This window comes from Cryptomeria japonica, chromosome 11 (assembly GCF_030272615.1).
Source record: "Cryptomeria japonica chromosome 11, Sugi_1.0, whole genome shotgun sequence".
Lineage (NCBI taxonomy): Eukaryota > Viridiplantae > Streptophyta > Pinopsida > Cupressales > Cupressaceae > Cryptomeria > Cryptomeria japonica.
In genome coordinates, this window is record NC_081415.1 from 656,138,733 (window position 1) to 656,151,358 (window position 12,626).

Sequence of the window (12,626 nt, forward strand, 5' to 3'; positions counted from 1 at the left end):
GTAGAGCAGACCCTGGTAGCTAAAGCTGAAGTTAAGGATGAATGGATCATTGATTCAGGATGTTCACATCATATGACTGGTGACAAAAATAAATTCTTGAACTTTCAGGAGTATAATGGAGGTCTAGTAAGATTTGGAGATGATAAAGCTTGTTTGATCAAAGGAAAAGGTACTATATCTCTTGATGGTAAGCATAATACTGACAATGTTTACTATGTTGAAGGTTTAAAGCATAATCTTTTGAGTGTTGGTCAATTTGTTGAAAAAGGATTTCAATTACAATTCAAGAATGGAAAATACAAAATTATGAACATAATTGGTTTGGAAATTGCAACCGGTAATCAAACTAGAGGTAACATCTTTCATTTGAATAACAATGAAAGACATGCTTGATTGCACATATTAATAAAAGTTGGCTATGGCATAAGAGACTCTGTCATGTAAATTTTGATTGCATGGTAAAAATCAGTACTACTAAGGCAGTTAGAGACTTACCTAAGATTGTCAAACCTCACAATCCGGTATGTAAGGAATGTCAATTTGGAAAACAAGTTAGAGTATCTTTTAAAAGTATTCCAGAAAAATCCAATAATGCTCGTTTTAATTCACACTGGTTTATGTGGTCCAGCCAGAACTAAAAGCTTACAAGGTGATAGATATTTCATGCTAATCATTGATGACTATTCTAGAATGTGTTGGGTTACTTTTCTCAGAGAAAAATCAGAAGCACTTGGGAAGTTCAAACTATTCAAGGTAATGGTAGAAAATGAAACCGGTAAGAAAATCAAATGTCTGAGATCAGATCAAGGAGGTGAATTCACATCTAAGGAATTTAATGCATTCTGTGAAGTGAATCAAAAGACAGTTATCAGCACCCCAGACACCACAACAGAATGGAGTTGTAGAAAGGAAAAACAAAACTATCTTGGATGCAGCTAGAAGTATGTTATCTGAAGCAAATCTACCACATGTATATTGGAAAGAAGCAGTGAGTACAACGGTCTATACATTCAACAAAGTTCATATCAAAGGTGAAACCGGTAAGACCCCTCATGAACTATGGTTTGGTATTACTCCTACTCTTAAATATTTTAGAATATTTGGAAGTAAATGCTATATTAGAAGAGATGAGTATATTGACAAATTTGATCCTAGAAGTGATGAAGGAATATTTCTTGGTTATTCATCTAAGAGCAAGGCATATAGATGTTTTAACAAGAGATTGCAGAAAATTGTTGAGAGTACAAATGTGAAGATTGATGAACAGTTTAGAGGAACTTCAAGGTATCAGAAATACTGACAAATGAACCTACATTGAATGCGCCGGTACAGAATGAAGATTTAGTTACACCGATATCATTTGAAAATTCCACTATAATTGAGAAACAACAACAAACAAAGACACCCCGGTATATAAGACCGAATCACTCTGAAAATCAAATAATTGGGAACAAGTATCAAGGAGTTATGACAAGAGGAAGACTGTCAAATGAAGAGGTATGTCTTATTTCTAAAATTTGACCATCATCAATTAATGAGGCACGTGAAGATAAGCACTAGATTAAAGCTATGGAAGAGGAACTTGAACAAATTGAGAAGAACAACACATGGACATTAGTTCCCCGACCTAAAGACAAAAATGTGATTGGAACAAAATGGGTATTCAGAAACAAACTTAATGAAGATGGTAAGGTAATTATAAATAAAGCAAGAATAGTGTGTAAGGGATATTCTTAGAAAGAAGGAATTGATTATAATGAAACCTTTGTACCGGTAGCTAGAATTGAGGCAGTTAGATTATTCTTGGCTTTTGCAGCACACAAAAACTACAAAGTATATCAAATGGATATTAAATGTGCATTTTTGAATGGAGATCTTGAAGAAGAAGTTTACATTGAGCAAATTGATGGATTTTCTTTGACAGATAACAAAGATATGGTTTACAGGTTAAGGAAAGCTTTGTATGGGTTGAAGCAAGCTCCAAGAGCTTGGTATGCTAGATTGGATAAATATCTTTTGAAGATTGGTTTTTCTAAAGGTAATGCTGACAACAACTTATACTATAAAGTGACTAATGATGACATCTTGGTTATAGAAGTTTTTGTTGATGATATAATCTTTGGAGGAGAAGATGGATTATGTAAAGACTTTTCTATTGAAATGCAGCAAGAATTTGAAATGTCTATGATTGGAGAGATAAAATTCTTTTTAGGATTGCAGATTTCACAATTGATAAAGGTATATTCTTGAGTCAATCCAAGTACTTGAAGGAATTACTAAAGAAATTTGGGATGGAAAACTCTAAACCGGTAAGCACACCTATGACTACAAATGACAAATTATCACTAAGGGATGAATCTACACCTGTTAATCCGACTAGGTACAAATCTATGATAGGAGGCCTACTGTATTTGACACAAACAAGACCTGATATTCTGAATGCAGTATGTATTGTTTCAAGATTTTAGAGTAATCCTAGAGAAAATCATGAATCAATAGTAAAAAGGATTTTCCGGTACTTACAAGGTACTACAAATCTTGGTTTATGGTATCCTAGAGATGAAAACTTTGAATTATGTGCATATACAGATGCAAATTGGGCAGGAGATGTGGATGACAGAAAAAGCACCACCGGTGGAGCATTTTTTCTTGGAAGCAGATTAATTTCTTGTTTGAGTAAGAAACAAAGTTGCACATCTTTATCAACAACAGAATCAGAATATGTTGCAGCAACAAATAACTGTACACAAGTATTATGTCTTAAGCAAATGTTGAAGGACATAAAGAACAAATGCAAGGAACCTATAACTATTTATTGTGATAACACTACAACAATTGATATATTTGAGAATCCGATACTACATTCTAAAACTAAACATGTTTCTATCAAACTGAATTTTCTGAAAGAGAATGTTGAAGCAAAAGAAGTAAAACTGGTTTATGTGAATATTAAAGAGTAGATTGCAGATATTTTCACTAAGCCTTTGCCTAAAGAGACTTTTGAATATCTCAGAGATTAGCTTGGGGTCATACCCCAACCGGTAGAGACTTAGATTGTTGATGTTTGTCATCAACCGACATAATTAACAAAGAAATATTTTACTCCGGCCTTGATGATGAGAGCTACTTCTCAGGGGGAGTAGTTGGTATACTGAATTGGTTGGTATTTTGTATTTGAACCTGGTTTTTGTAGTAACTTTGGCATTTGATGTCAAAGGGGGAGAGATTGATATGGAAAAACACAAGGAAAACACATGTTACTCTCAGGGGGAGAGATTTTTACTTTGGGAGAGATTGATTACTTTGTGTATCTGAATTTTGATTTATGGTTATGATATCTTTTGGGAGATTGTTGGTTTTTGGTATTTGGCATTTCTGTTTTGGCACTTTGATGGGTTTTCCATATTGTGTTGCCATCAATGCCAAAGGGGGAGATTGTTGGTATTTTAGATATGTTGATATGGTTTTGTCATTGATGTCAACACCTATTAACACTTATCAACTCTGGTACTTTGGAGAATTGGCAATGTTTACCGGCAAGCAAGTGACTTATGCACAATCATCGGTATCTGATTCACTGACAGGATATATTGTTCATCGGCACTTGGAATGACATGGAAAACACTTGGTTATGTCGAAGAAATCGTTTGGACACTTTGTCTTGGAGATTTGATCATTGGTATATTCGTGTTTGCATATTTGGTGTTACCGGCAAATAGGTCCAGAATAAGCACCGACATGCTTATCTATTCCAAATCAGCATGACACGCTTTGGAAATGATTTTGTTGTTATTGTAAATGCATTAAGATGACATGTTGAATCAGATATTGCATTGGTTATTGATTTAATTGTAATTGATTTTATTGTAATATCTTTTAGAGCCGACCTACTAAAATTGGTCTTAGGTTATGGTATATATGTAAGATCTTATTTGTAAGATCGGTATGCGATTGGGAAACGGAATTGTAAGAAGGTATATGCGAGAATAAGTAGAGCTATACACACAGACATCATTTGAAGGTGAAGCAAGGTTTTTGTAAAGGCATATCAGAACTACACCGGTACTGAATCCAACATATGAAGATGCTATTTTGAGCAGTACATCATTATTGGATTTAACCATCCAATTGAAGTCAGTGTGACTCCTATTTGTGATTGAGCAGTGAGCTCTAGGCGCTTGGCCTTTCTGCATGTGCAGACCCCATTTTTATACACATACTATATACAATAGTATCATTTGATTGTGGGTAAGGTTTCCCACCGTGGTTTTTCCCCTTACAGGGTTTCCACGTACAAATATTGGTGTTATGTGTTGTGGATGTTATTGTCTTTCTGTTTATGCATTAATCTTTACCGGTACTGCAATTAACTGATAAACTATCTATCGACATAAAGTTTGGTTTATCGGTATTAAGCATTAAGGTTGGTTAAGTTATTTTTGGTTTGAATTTATTTGACAACTGATTCACCCCCCCCCTCCCTCTCAGTTGTCTCCGGGACCTAACACATGCGTGGTCATATTTAATTATCTGGTAGATTATTTAATTATGAGTTTTTGAATGTTAATTTAATTCATAATAATTTCATGCATACGATTTATGCTACAAATGTGCACACATAACTCGACATCGTAACTAATTACAATTTGCATTCTATTCGGTCCTCATGCGTAATTTTAGTTTGTTATTTTTCGCATGTACATTTAATTTCTACATGTTATTTATGAGTTGCATGGTTGTTCAGTTACATATCTATTACTTGCATGTTGATAATCATTGCTTTTGCATGTGCAATAATGGTTAATTTAATTTTTAATTAAAACAGTGAGTTTAAGTTTGGTTTAACTAGGGTTAGGACAAGCGGGTCCTTACAATGACCTTCACATGAATCCTCCCAAAAATCTGTTTACTCTCCATTCCCCAATTGCCAAGTGATGTGATTTTTTATGAGCATCCGACAAGACAACATGAAATTCCATATCGCCGTTCGATAGGGTTTGGATAGTAAGATTACGTTCCCTCGCAGGGGAGTAAAGGTATTTATGTCTCAATATTTTAGTCCATTTCTAATTTGGATTAGAGTACATGCTGCATAGCAACTTGGCCCCCATTGCTTCATTCATGATGTTCCATCTCCTCAAACCAATGCCTCCTGCAGATTTAGGTTTGCATATTTTGTCCCAAGCCAACAAAGGGATCTTATCTTGCTCATGTTTCCCATTCCAAAAATACTTCCTCATTCTTTGATTTATGATTTTTTTAGTTTTCATGCATTTAAGTGTGACAATCATGCCAAATCAAATGCTTTGAGTATTTATCGACAAATTTTTTTACATTCATATGTGAGTTGGTATGCCTTCGACAACTAGCATACCTACCTTTACAAGAGTATAGATAAAGTACGTTGATCCCAGGCCTCAAAGTCAAACCCAAGATCAATAGGGAGCAAACCCATGGTCCAAGACAACTCTGCTATCATTTGGCATACTTCATCTATATTCCTCTAAAGATAGTTATGCTAGTAAATATTTGATCTCTATTATAAATTCTTAATCAAAATAACAAATATATTAAGAATACTTCTTTATGTAATTTGTGATCTTTATCTTTATGGGGTATTGGTATTATGTGTAGGGGAAGAGAGTTCCCCTTACTCAAATAGTTCCAACAAGGTCTTTTAGGTGGAAATTATCGATCCCAAATTTTAACTTAAATCGTGAAGGTAGGATGTTATTGGACCTAAATGTTCTTAGATTCCCGTGGATGGAATAAAAACTATTCATTTTTATATTGGAGAAAACAATAAAGCATTACTCCTTTTGAAGCCCATTTCTCAGGAGTCAATAATACACCATTTAGAATAGGTCATAAATTAATATTGATAACCACCAATTGCACCAAATGGTTCAAAGATATAGCATTGAAGGAATGTAGCGAGGTGATCATTATTGACTTCCTTGAAGGCATCATAACTACGCTTGGTGTCTTAGAAATAACCATTATTGATAATGTCGAGCAATTTAAGAAGCTGAAATATCCAATCTTTGTATTTCTATACAAGCTCTCTTGGATGCAAGGAATATTGAATAATTGAACATGTTGAAATTTGTAGCAAGACAACCATTATACCTCAAAATATCACCCATTTTTATTTTATTTTATATATTCGGGTATTTCTATCCATATTAGATATCTACATTCATCTAATTTAGGACAAGCATCTATCCATGTGTAACATGAAATCATCTAATAATTTGTGATAGGCATCTACCCAAACAAGGTAGGCATCCATCCTTAAATATGTCCATATGTAACATGAAATAATATAATAATTTGAGATAGGTATCTACATAAACAGAGTAGGATCCATCCATAAAGAACATGTATATGCTTTGGTCAAATACTAATTATTACTCTATACTCAAGGTTTTCCCAACTTAAAAGTGTTTGACATACCCTACCATATAAAGCTTCAAATGGATCCATTCCCAAAGAAGATTGAAAGGAGTTGCTATACGCAAACTCCACCAATGGAAGCTATTGTTCTCATTTTGGTTATCGGTCCATACATACATGCAAAGGTGGACTTAACTAACTAATTTGTTCTTTTTGTTTTGTTTCAGTTGTGCTCCCAAGTTTGATTTTAGGATTGTCCAACACCTTGAAGTGAGTCTAGTATATCTATAAGATTTGAATTTTTGAAGATTACCTTACTTTAAAGTGGGGACAAATAGCTCTATCAATAGTTTTTGAAGCAAGCATGTTACATATAGAATCATCTCTAGTAATCCATCTACCATCATCCATCACATCGTGTGGGTGATAATTTTAATTTGCGTAGTTCTCCAACTAACCTACCATTCCTTCTCCCTCCCTAGGAGGGAGATTAAATTATAAAAAATGAGCTCATCAATTACATTTGTTGGAATGAAGTGAGCCAACTTGATGATCTTATCAACCACCACCATTATCGCATTATGTCTATATGGTGTCATAGTTAACCCTTGCGCAAAGTCCATACTAATGACCTACAATTTGTGATGTGGTATGTCATGAGGATATAATAGTCCCGTTGGATGATTATGTTCCACATTTACCCTTCAACATTCCAAAAATTTAGCCACATAAATTAGTATATCACTTTTTATCCTTTGCAAAAAATACAGCTTCTTAAGGCTTGAGTATAGTTTGCATATTCCTACTTGTCCCAAATAAGGGGTATTATGATATTAAATTTAAAACAACTTCCTCAATTCACCGCATGCAAGAACATACATTACATTATTGTATTGACGTAACCTATCCTCATCAAGAGTGTACTCTTTTACACTTGGATCGATTAGATCATTTTCTAAAGTTGATTTGACTTGGTTATATGATGGATCATGTTTTTGTTTCTCTAACACTTGCTCCTTGAAATTGGTTTTGAAAGTTGATATGGCTATCAAGTGTCTCCTCCTACTTAAAGTGTTTGCCACATCCTAATCTCCTTGCCCTTAATGTACTCTTTTCATCTTGCATAAGCACTCCTTGAATACCTTCAGTAAAAGCATTTGTTACAATAATGAAATGCCCATTTGGATCAAGAACCCTTAATATAGGAGTTGTTGTTAATTTTTCCTTCAAAATTTAGAAAGCCTTATCACACTACTCAATCCACATGAATTTCTTTCCTTTCCTTTAAAATGAGATGATATGATTTGCAATATAAAAAACCCTTTAATAGATATTATATAGTACCTTGCTAGCCCCATCAAGCTCCTTCTGAAACATTTTTGAGAATTGGCCATTCTACTATTGCTTTTATCTTATTCAGACCAACTGCAATTCCTTTTGATATGATATGCCCAAGATAATGAATTTTATTTTCAAAGATTACTCACTTCAGTAATCTTGCATATAACTTATGTTCTCTCAACCTTGCAAAACTAGTTGAAGGTGTGCTAAGTTTTCTTGTTCATTTTTGGAATAGATTAAAATGTCCTCTAGGAATACCCAACATCCATTATAGCATAAATTGGACTTGAAAAAACACTTTTTAATCCATTCCCCTTCATTATTAGGTCTGAAAAAATCAAGCTATTAATTTTCTCTTTTGTGATAGAGATTGAAATTGAATGTCATTAGATTGATCCAAGACAAAAATGTGAATCTAGATTGACTAACAAATACATAAAAATTAAATCGACAATAAAAAAAATAAAGAGAATTACAAATAAAATAAATATTAAAAATTATGAAATTAAAAATAAATGTAAACTAAAAAATCCAACTTAATTTTTAAATAATCCTCATTATATAATGAGGTAAACTAAATATAAATTGATATAAAGATATAACTTGCACAATGCACGTAATAAAAGAAAAATCAAAAGAGAGAAGGATAATACAAAATTATATTTTTTAATCTTACAATAGTAATCCCCCATATTGTGGGGCTTGTGGGCCCAGTTGAGATTAAAAACCCACATTGCATGTGCGACAAATTTGGGACAACTTATTCATTCGAGGAGTTGACCTTACGATCAAGACACGTGTAAGAGGACCGAAGTTGACTTGTCTAAAATTTACCCGACAATTTAATATGGAGAGTTTAGACTTTTCGTGATACATTGAACAATAGAAACAAATGTCAAACATTTAATGTGCCCACGTTTCATCCTTGAATAAATAGATTATAATGTAAGACTATTTATTATAGTAAATTGAATTAGTGGATTTATAAATGTACATGTGCTTGGCACTCGAGCATTCGTAAATAATTGATGTGGTCCCTCCAATAGTGGAGAGCATTTAGTGGATATATAAAGATTTCTTTACATATATATTCTCAATAGTTAGAACATGTAGGATATAAATTGAATTCTTATTATAACTATAAGATAAGATAAATTTTATTAATTTATGATAATTAAAATATAATTTATTTTATGAAAAGTAATGTGTATAAGTAATGATAGTGATATAAATTATTTTGAAATTATATAATAAAATTAAGTGTATATTTAATTCTTGATTAGATTGTTTTTATTTAATGTTATAATTAATATTACATGAAGTTTAAATAATATAATATTAGATTATATAGAAATTAAGTAATAAATGTTTAAATAATATAATATTAGATTATATAGAAATTAAGTAATAAATGTTGAGAGATCTTTTTGTGAGATGTTTATTTTTAATCTTCACATGAATCTAAAAAAAAAAATTGTATTATTTTTAATTAAGAAATTGAGACAATTTTTTAAATGAAAGTCAACAATCACATTTAGATGAAAAGTTGACAACATTTGAAAAAAAACCTCTACATTTATGTATATCAATTCTGTAATAATCTTTAAATATTTTGACAACTAGTTTGTTAGTATACATATGACGTTTTGGATCAAACTTTGTGATTCTTCTCTTTTGCACTTCTTTTTATTTGATTTGATTTCTAACTTTCTTTTTATGTCTGTTATTTCTATTGCTTTTACTATATGGATTATTAGTCAAAGCTATAAGATTTCCACAATCTATTCAAATATTGTTAGCAATTTTTGGATTTGATTGTGTGAGAAATTTTTTTGTCCGATTATATTGTTTGAAGAGCTTTTAAATATAATTTTTAATTTTACCTTTACAAAAGATTTATTTGTTTATTATATATATATATATATATATATATATATATATATATATATATATATATATATATATATATATATATATATATATATATATATATCATCTTCAAGTTCTACCCTAGAATCTAGCTCGCCAACAAGGACAACTAACCACCCCTATGAACAAACTAGTGTTCACATATTGCACCTACATTTGACACTTAACATCTACCACCTATTACAAGCTCCCTTATAGCAAAAATAGATCACTATGTCAATGGGCATTTGGTCTACTAGGGAAGTCAAATGGCTGCAAATGAGCCCACTAAGGATCAAGTCTCGTTGAGTGCAAGACTTCGACATCATAAGGGATGAGGTCGGGATTGTGCCCTAGACGAATTTGAGAATGGATACCCCTCAGTCCTTGGCTCTTAGCGAAACAGGTTTTAGCCTAAAGGTTCATGCCCCCATATCGGGTGACAAAATCTTCTCTGAAGGCCATTGTTGGCCTGGGGTGGTCGTGAGCTTCATGCTCCGTCTAGGCCTCCATCAAAAAAAAATAAAAATAAAGTACCATGTTATAACTAAAACAACATTAAAGCCCATATTATACAATATTGGGCTAAAACTTCGAATATTACTTTATATTACAAAAAAGAAACCTTTTACCCTTTCATGTCCACCCCATCCTTTGACCACATCCTTGCCCTCATCTAGCTTTGTGCCATCATTGACCCCTACCCAATTCACAGTACCATCAAACCAAAGTATCCTCCCTAATGTAGTCTTGCAGGGATTTATCAGTGCCATCATTGACCCCTACCCAATTCACAGTACCATCAAACCAAAGTATCCTCCCTAATGTAGTCTTGGAGGGATTTATCAAATTTAAGATAAAAATAATAATTTTATATACAAGACAACTTTATGTCATTATATAATATATTCAAAGATAAGCGACATATAATATATTCAAAGATAAGCAGCACATACAATTTATGTCCCCAAATATATATTAAACAAAACAGTTCCTAAATAAAATAATAAAATAACTTCAAATTGATATCTCAATTTTTTATTAATTAAATATATCTAAGATATCTATACTAATATAAAATTAAATATTAAATATAACTTAATTAAAACACTTAAATATTCCTTTCCTTTTCTGTGTTCTTACTTTTCTTAACAAGACCTTCACATCAGACTCACAAAGCGAATCTTTCGTGGCTGTAGCCGTTTGCGGGACCCATGCTGGTTGGCTATGGCGGGTCGAGAAAGAAAAAAATTCGAAAGCAGACAAAACAAAAACAGAAATTTACAGTGACTCAGGCCAGGTCCATCATAGCTTCGGGCAAAGACTTAGAGCCCACCAGCACGTTAAAAGGGTCGTGACCCCAGCGACACAAATCACACTCCAGACCATCGATATTCTCAGAGATGAAGCCAAATTTCACATTCAATCTTCTTCGTCAGATCGCCAGAGGGTTTTGCACAAAACCTCCCCAAATCAAACCCAAAAGGTAAGGCAAAAAACCAAAACCAAAAAAACACCACAAATACCACCAAATCCTTTTTTTTTTTCAATTCCAAAACGCCTGCGTTCTAATGGCATCTCATTTTTCTCAGGATGGAGGGCAAAACGGCGCTGATAGCCGGCGCAGCGACGGGCATCGGCGAAGCGACGGCGCGTCTTTTTGCGGCTCACGGAGCCCGCGTGGTGGTGGCCGACGTGCAAGAGGCGGCGGGAGAGCGGGTGGCGGCGGAGCTGGGCAACGGCGCCGAATTCATCCGCTTGGACGTTCGAAACGAGGACGAAATGGCGGCGGCGGTGGACAGAGCGGCGGCGGTGGCGGCGGGCAACGTTCTGGACGTTTTTCACTACAACGCCGGAATCCTGGGCGCGATGGGCCCCATCAACGAGCTCCGCATGGAGGAATTCGACCACACGATGAGCGTCAATCTGCGGGGCGCCGTACTGGGGATCAAGCACGCTGCCCGTGTGATGAAGCCTGCAAATAAGGGCTCCATTGTTTTTACAGGTAGTGTGGCTTCTGTTCATGGCGGCCTGGGCCCACACTGTTATAGTATTAGCAAGAGTGCTATGGTTGGACTTGTGAGATCGACTGCTGTTGAGCTCCGAAGGTTTGGGATTCGTGTGAATATGGTTTCGCCTGATAGCGTTGCTACGTCTGTTCTGGGTCGTGCTCTGGAGGCGCTGGAAATTACGGCGGATTCTTCGTTGGGGTCTGCTGAGCGCTACGTGGAGAGCATTTCTCTGCTGCGTGGTCATGCTCTTGGGGTTTTTGACGTGGCCCATGCTGTCATGTTTCTTGCATGCGAGGAGAGTGGGTATGTTAGTGGGCAGAATTTGGTTGTGGATTGTGGTAATACTGTTTCTAAGGCTAATGATACGGCGCCTTGGTTTACCCAAACTCTGGGTTTCATTTCGTGAGGTGGAGGTGGGGAAAAAAGGGGATTTTGGAGTGGAGGACAAAATTGGGGGCGTGGTGGGGGGTGTTTATAGGTGATGAGAGATTTTTTCTTGTCTTTTCAGTGGGGGGTTTTTGTTTCATCTGTGGAGAGCAGGCAGGCCACGTAGTAGGCAGTACGTCTCTTGTCATTTGTAACTGGAATTTTGCCATTAATTTAAGTTTTGTTCGAAAGCTCTTTCTGGTTTTTTCTTTAATTGAGTGGATCACATGGTAAGTTAAATCATTTTTTTTTTTTTTGGAGCAATTTATTTGACAAGTTTTTTTGTTTATAATTAAGGTTTTAGGGCCGTGTTAACAAATATGATGTCATTGTTGAGGTGTCCAAAGTGACTTCAAAAAAGTTCAATCAATAGTTGCGCATTGAGTCATGTTTAGTGACGTGCTGATGTGGCATCACATGGTTTGTTGATTTTTAGATCTAAAGAATATATTTCATTCAATTATTATATTCATGAGCAAGACTAACAACTTTGAAGTCACAACTACTATTGCTATAATATTGATCATTATATCAACACATGCT

The 12,626-nt window shown here is 34.4% G+C and overlaps 1 protein-coding gene across 1 annotated transcript; it reads left to right on the forward strand.

Moving 5' to 3' along the window:
* Positions 1–10,812: 10,812 nt before the first annotated feature.
* Positions 10,813–12,278, forward strand: LOC131041200 (short-chain dehydrogenase reductase 3a). The gene is made up of 2 exons (XM_057974215.2): positions 10,813–11,131; positions 11,238–12,278. Exons 1-2 carry the CDS (start codon positions 11,049–11,051, stop codon positions 12,061–12,063), a joined length of 909 nt encoding a protein of 302 aa, XP_057830198.1. The 5' UTR covers positions 10,813–11,048; the 3' UTR covers positions 12,064–12,278.
* The last annotated feature ends 348 nt before the right edge of the window (positions 12,279–12,626 follow it).

Excerpts from the sequence above, each read along its gene's own strand:
- LOC131041200 (XM_057974215.2), top strand. The coding sequence starts at position 11,049 with ATGAAGCCAAATTTCACATTCAATCTTCTTCGTCAGATCGCCAGAGGG. Across the intron at positions 11,132-11,237 it reads CCCCAAATCAAACCCAAAAG|GATGGAGGGCAAAACGGCGC; the intron begins GTAAGGCAAAAA and ends CATTTTTCTCAG.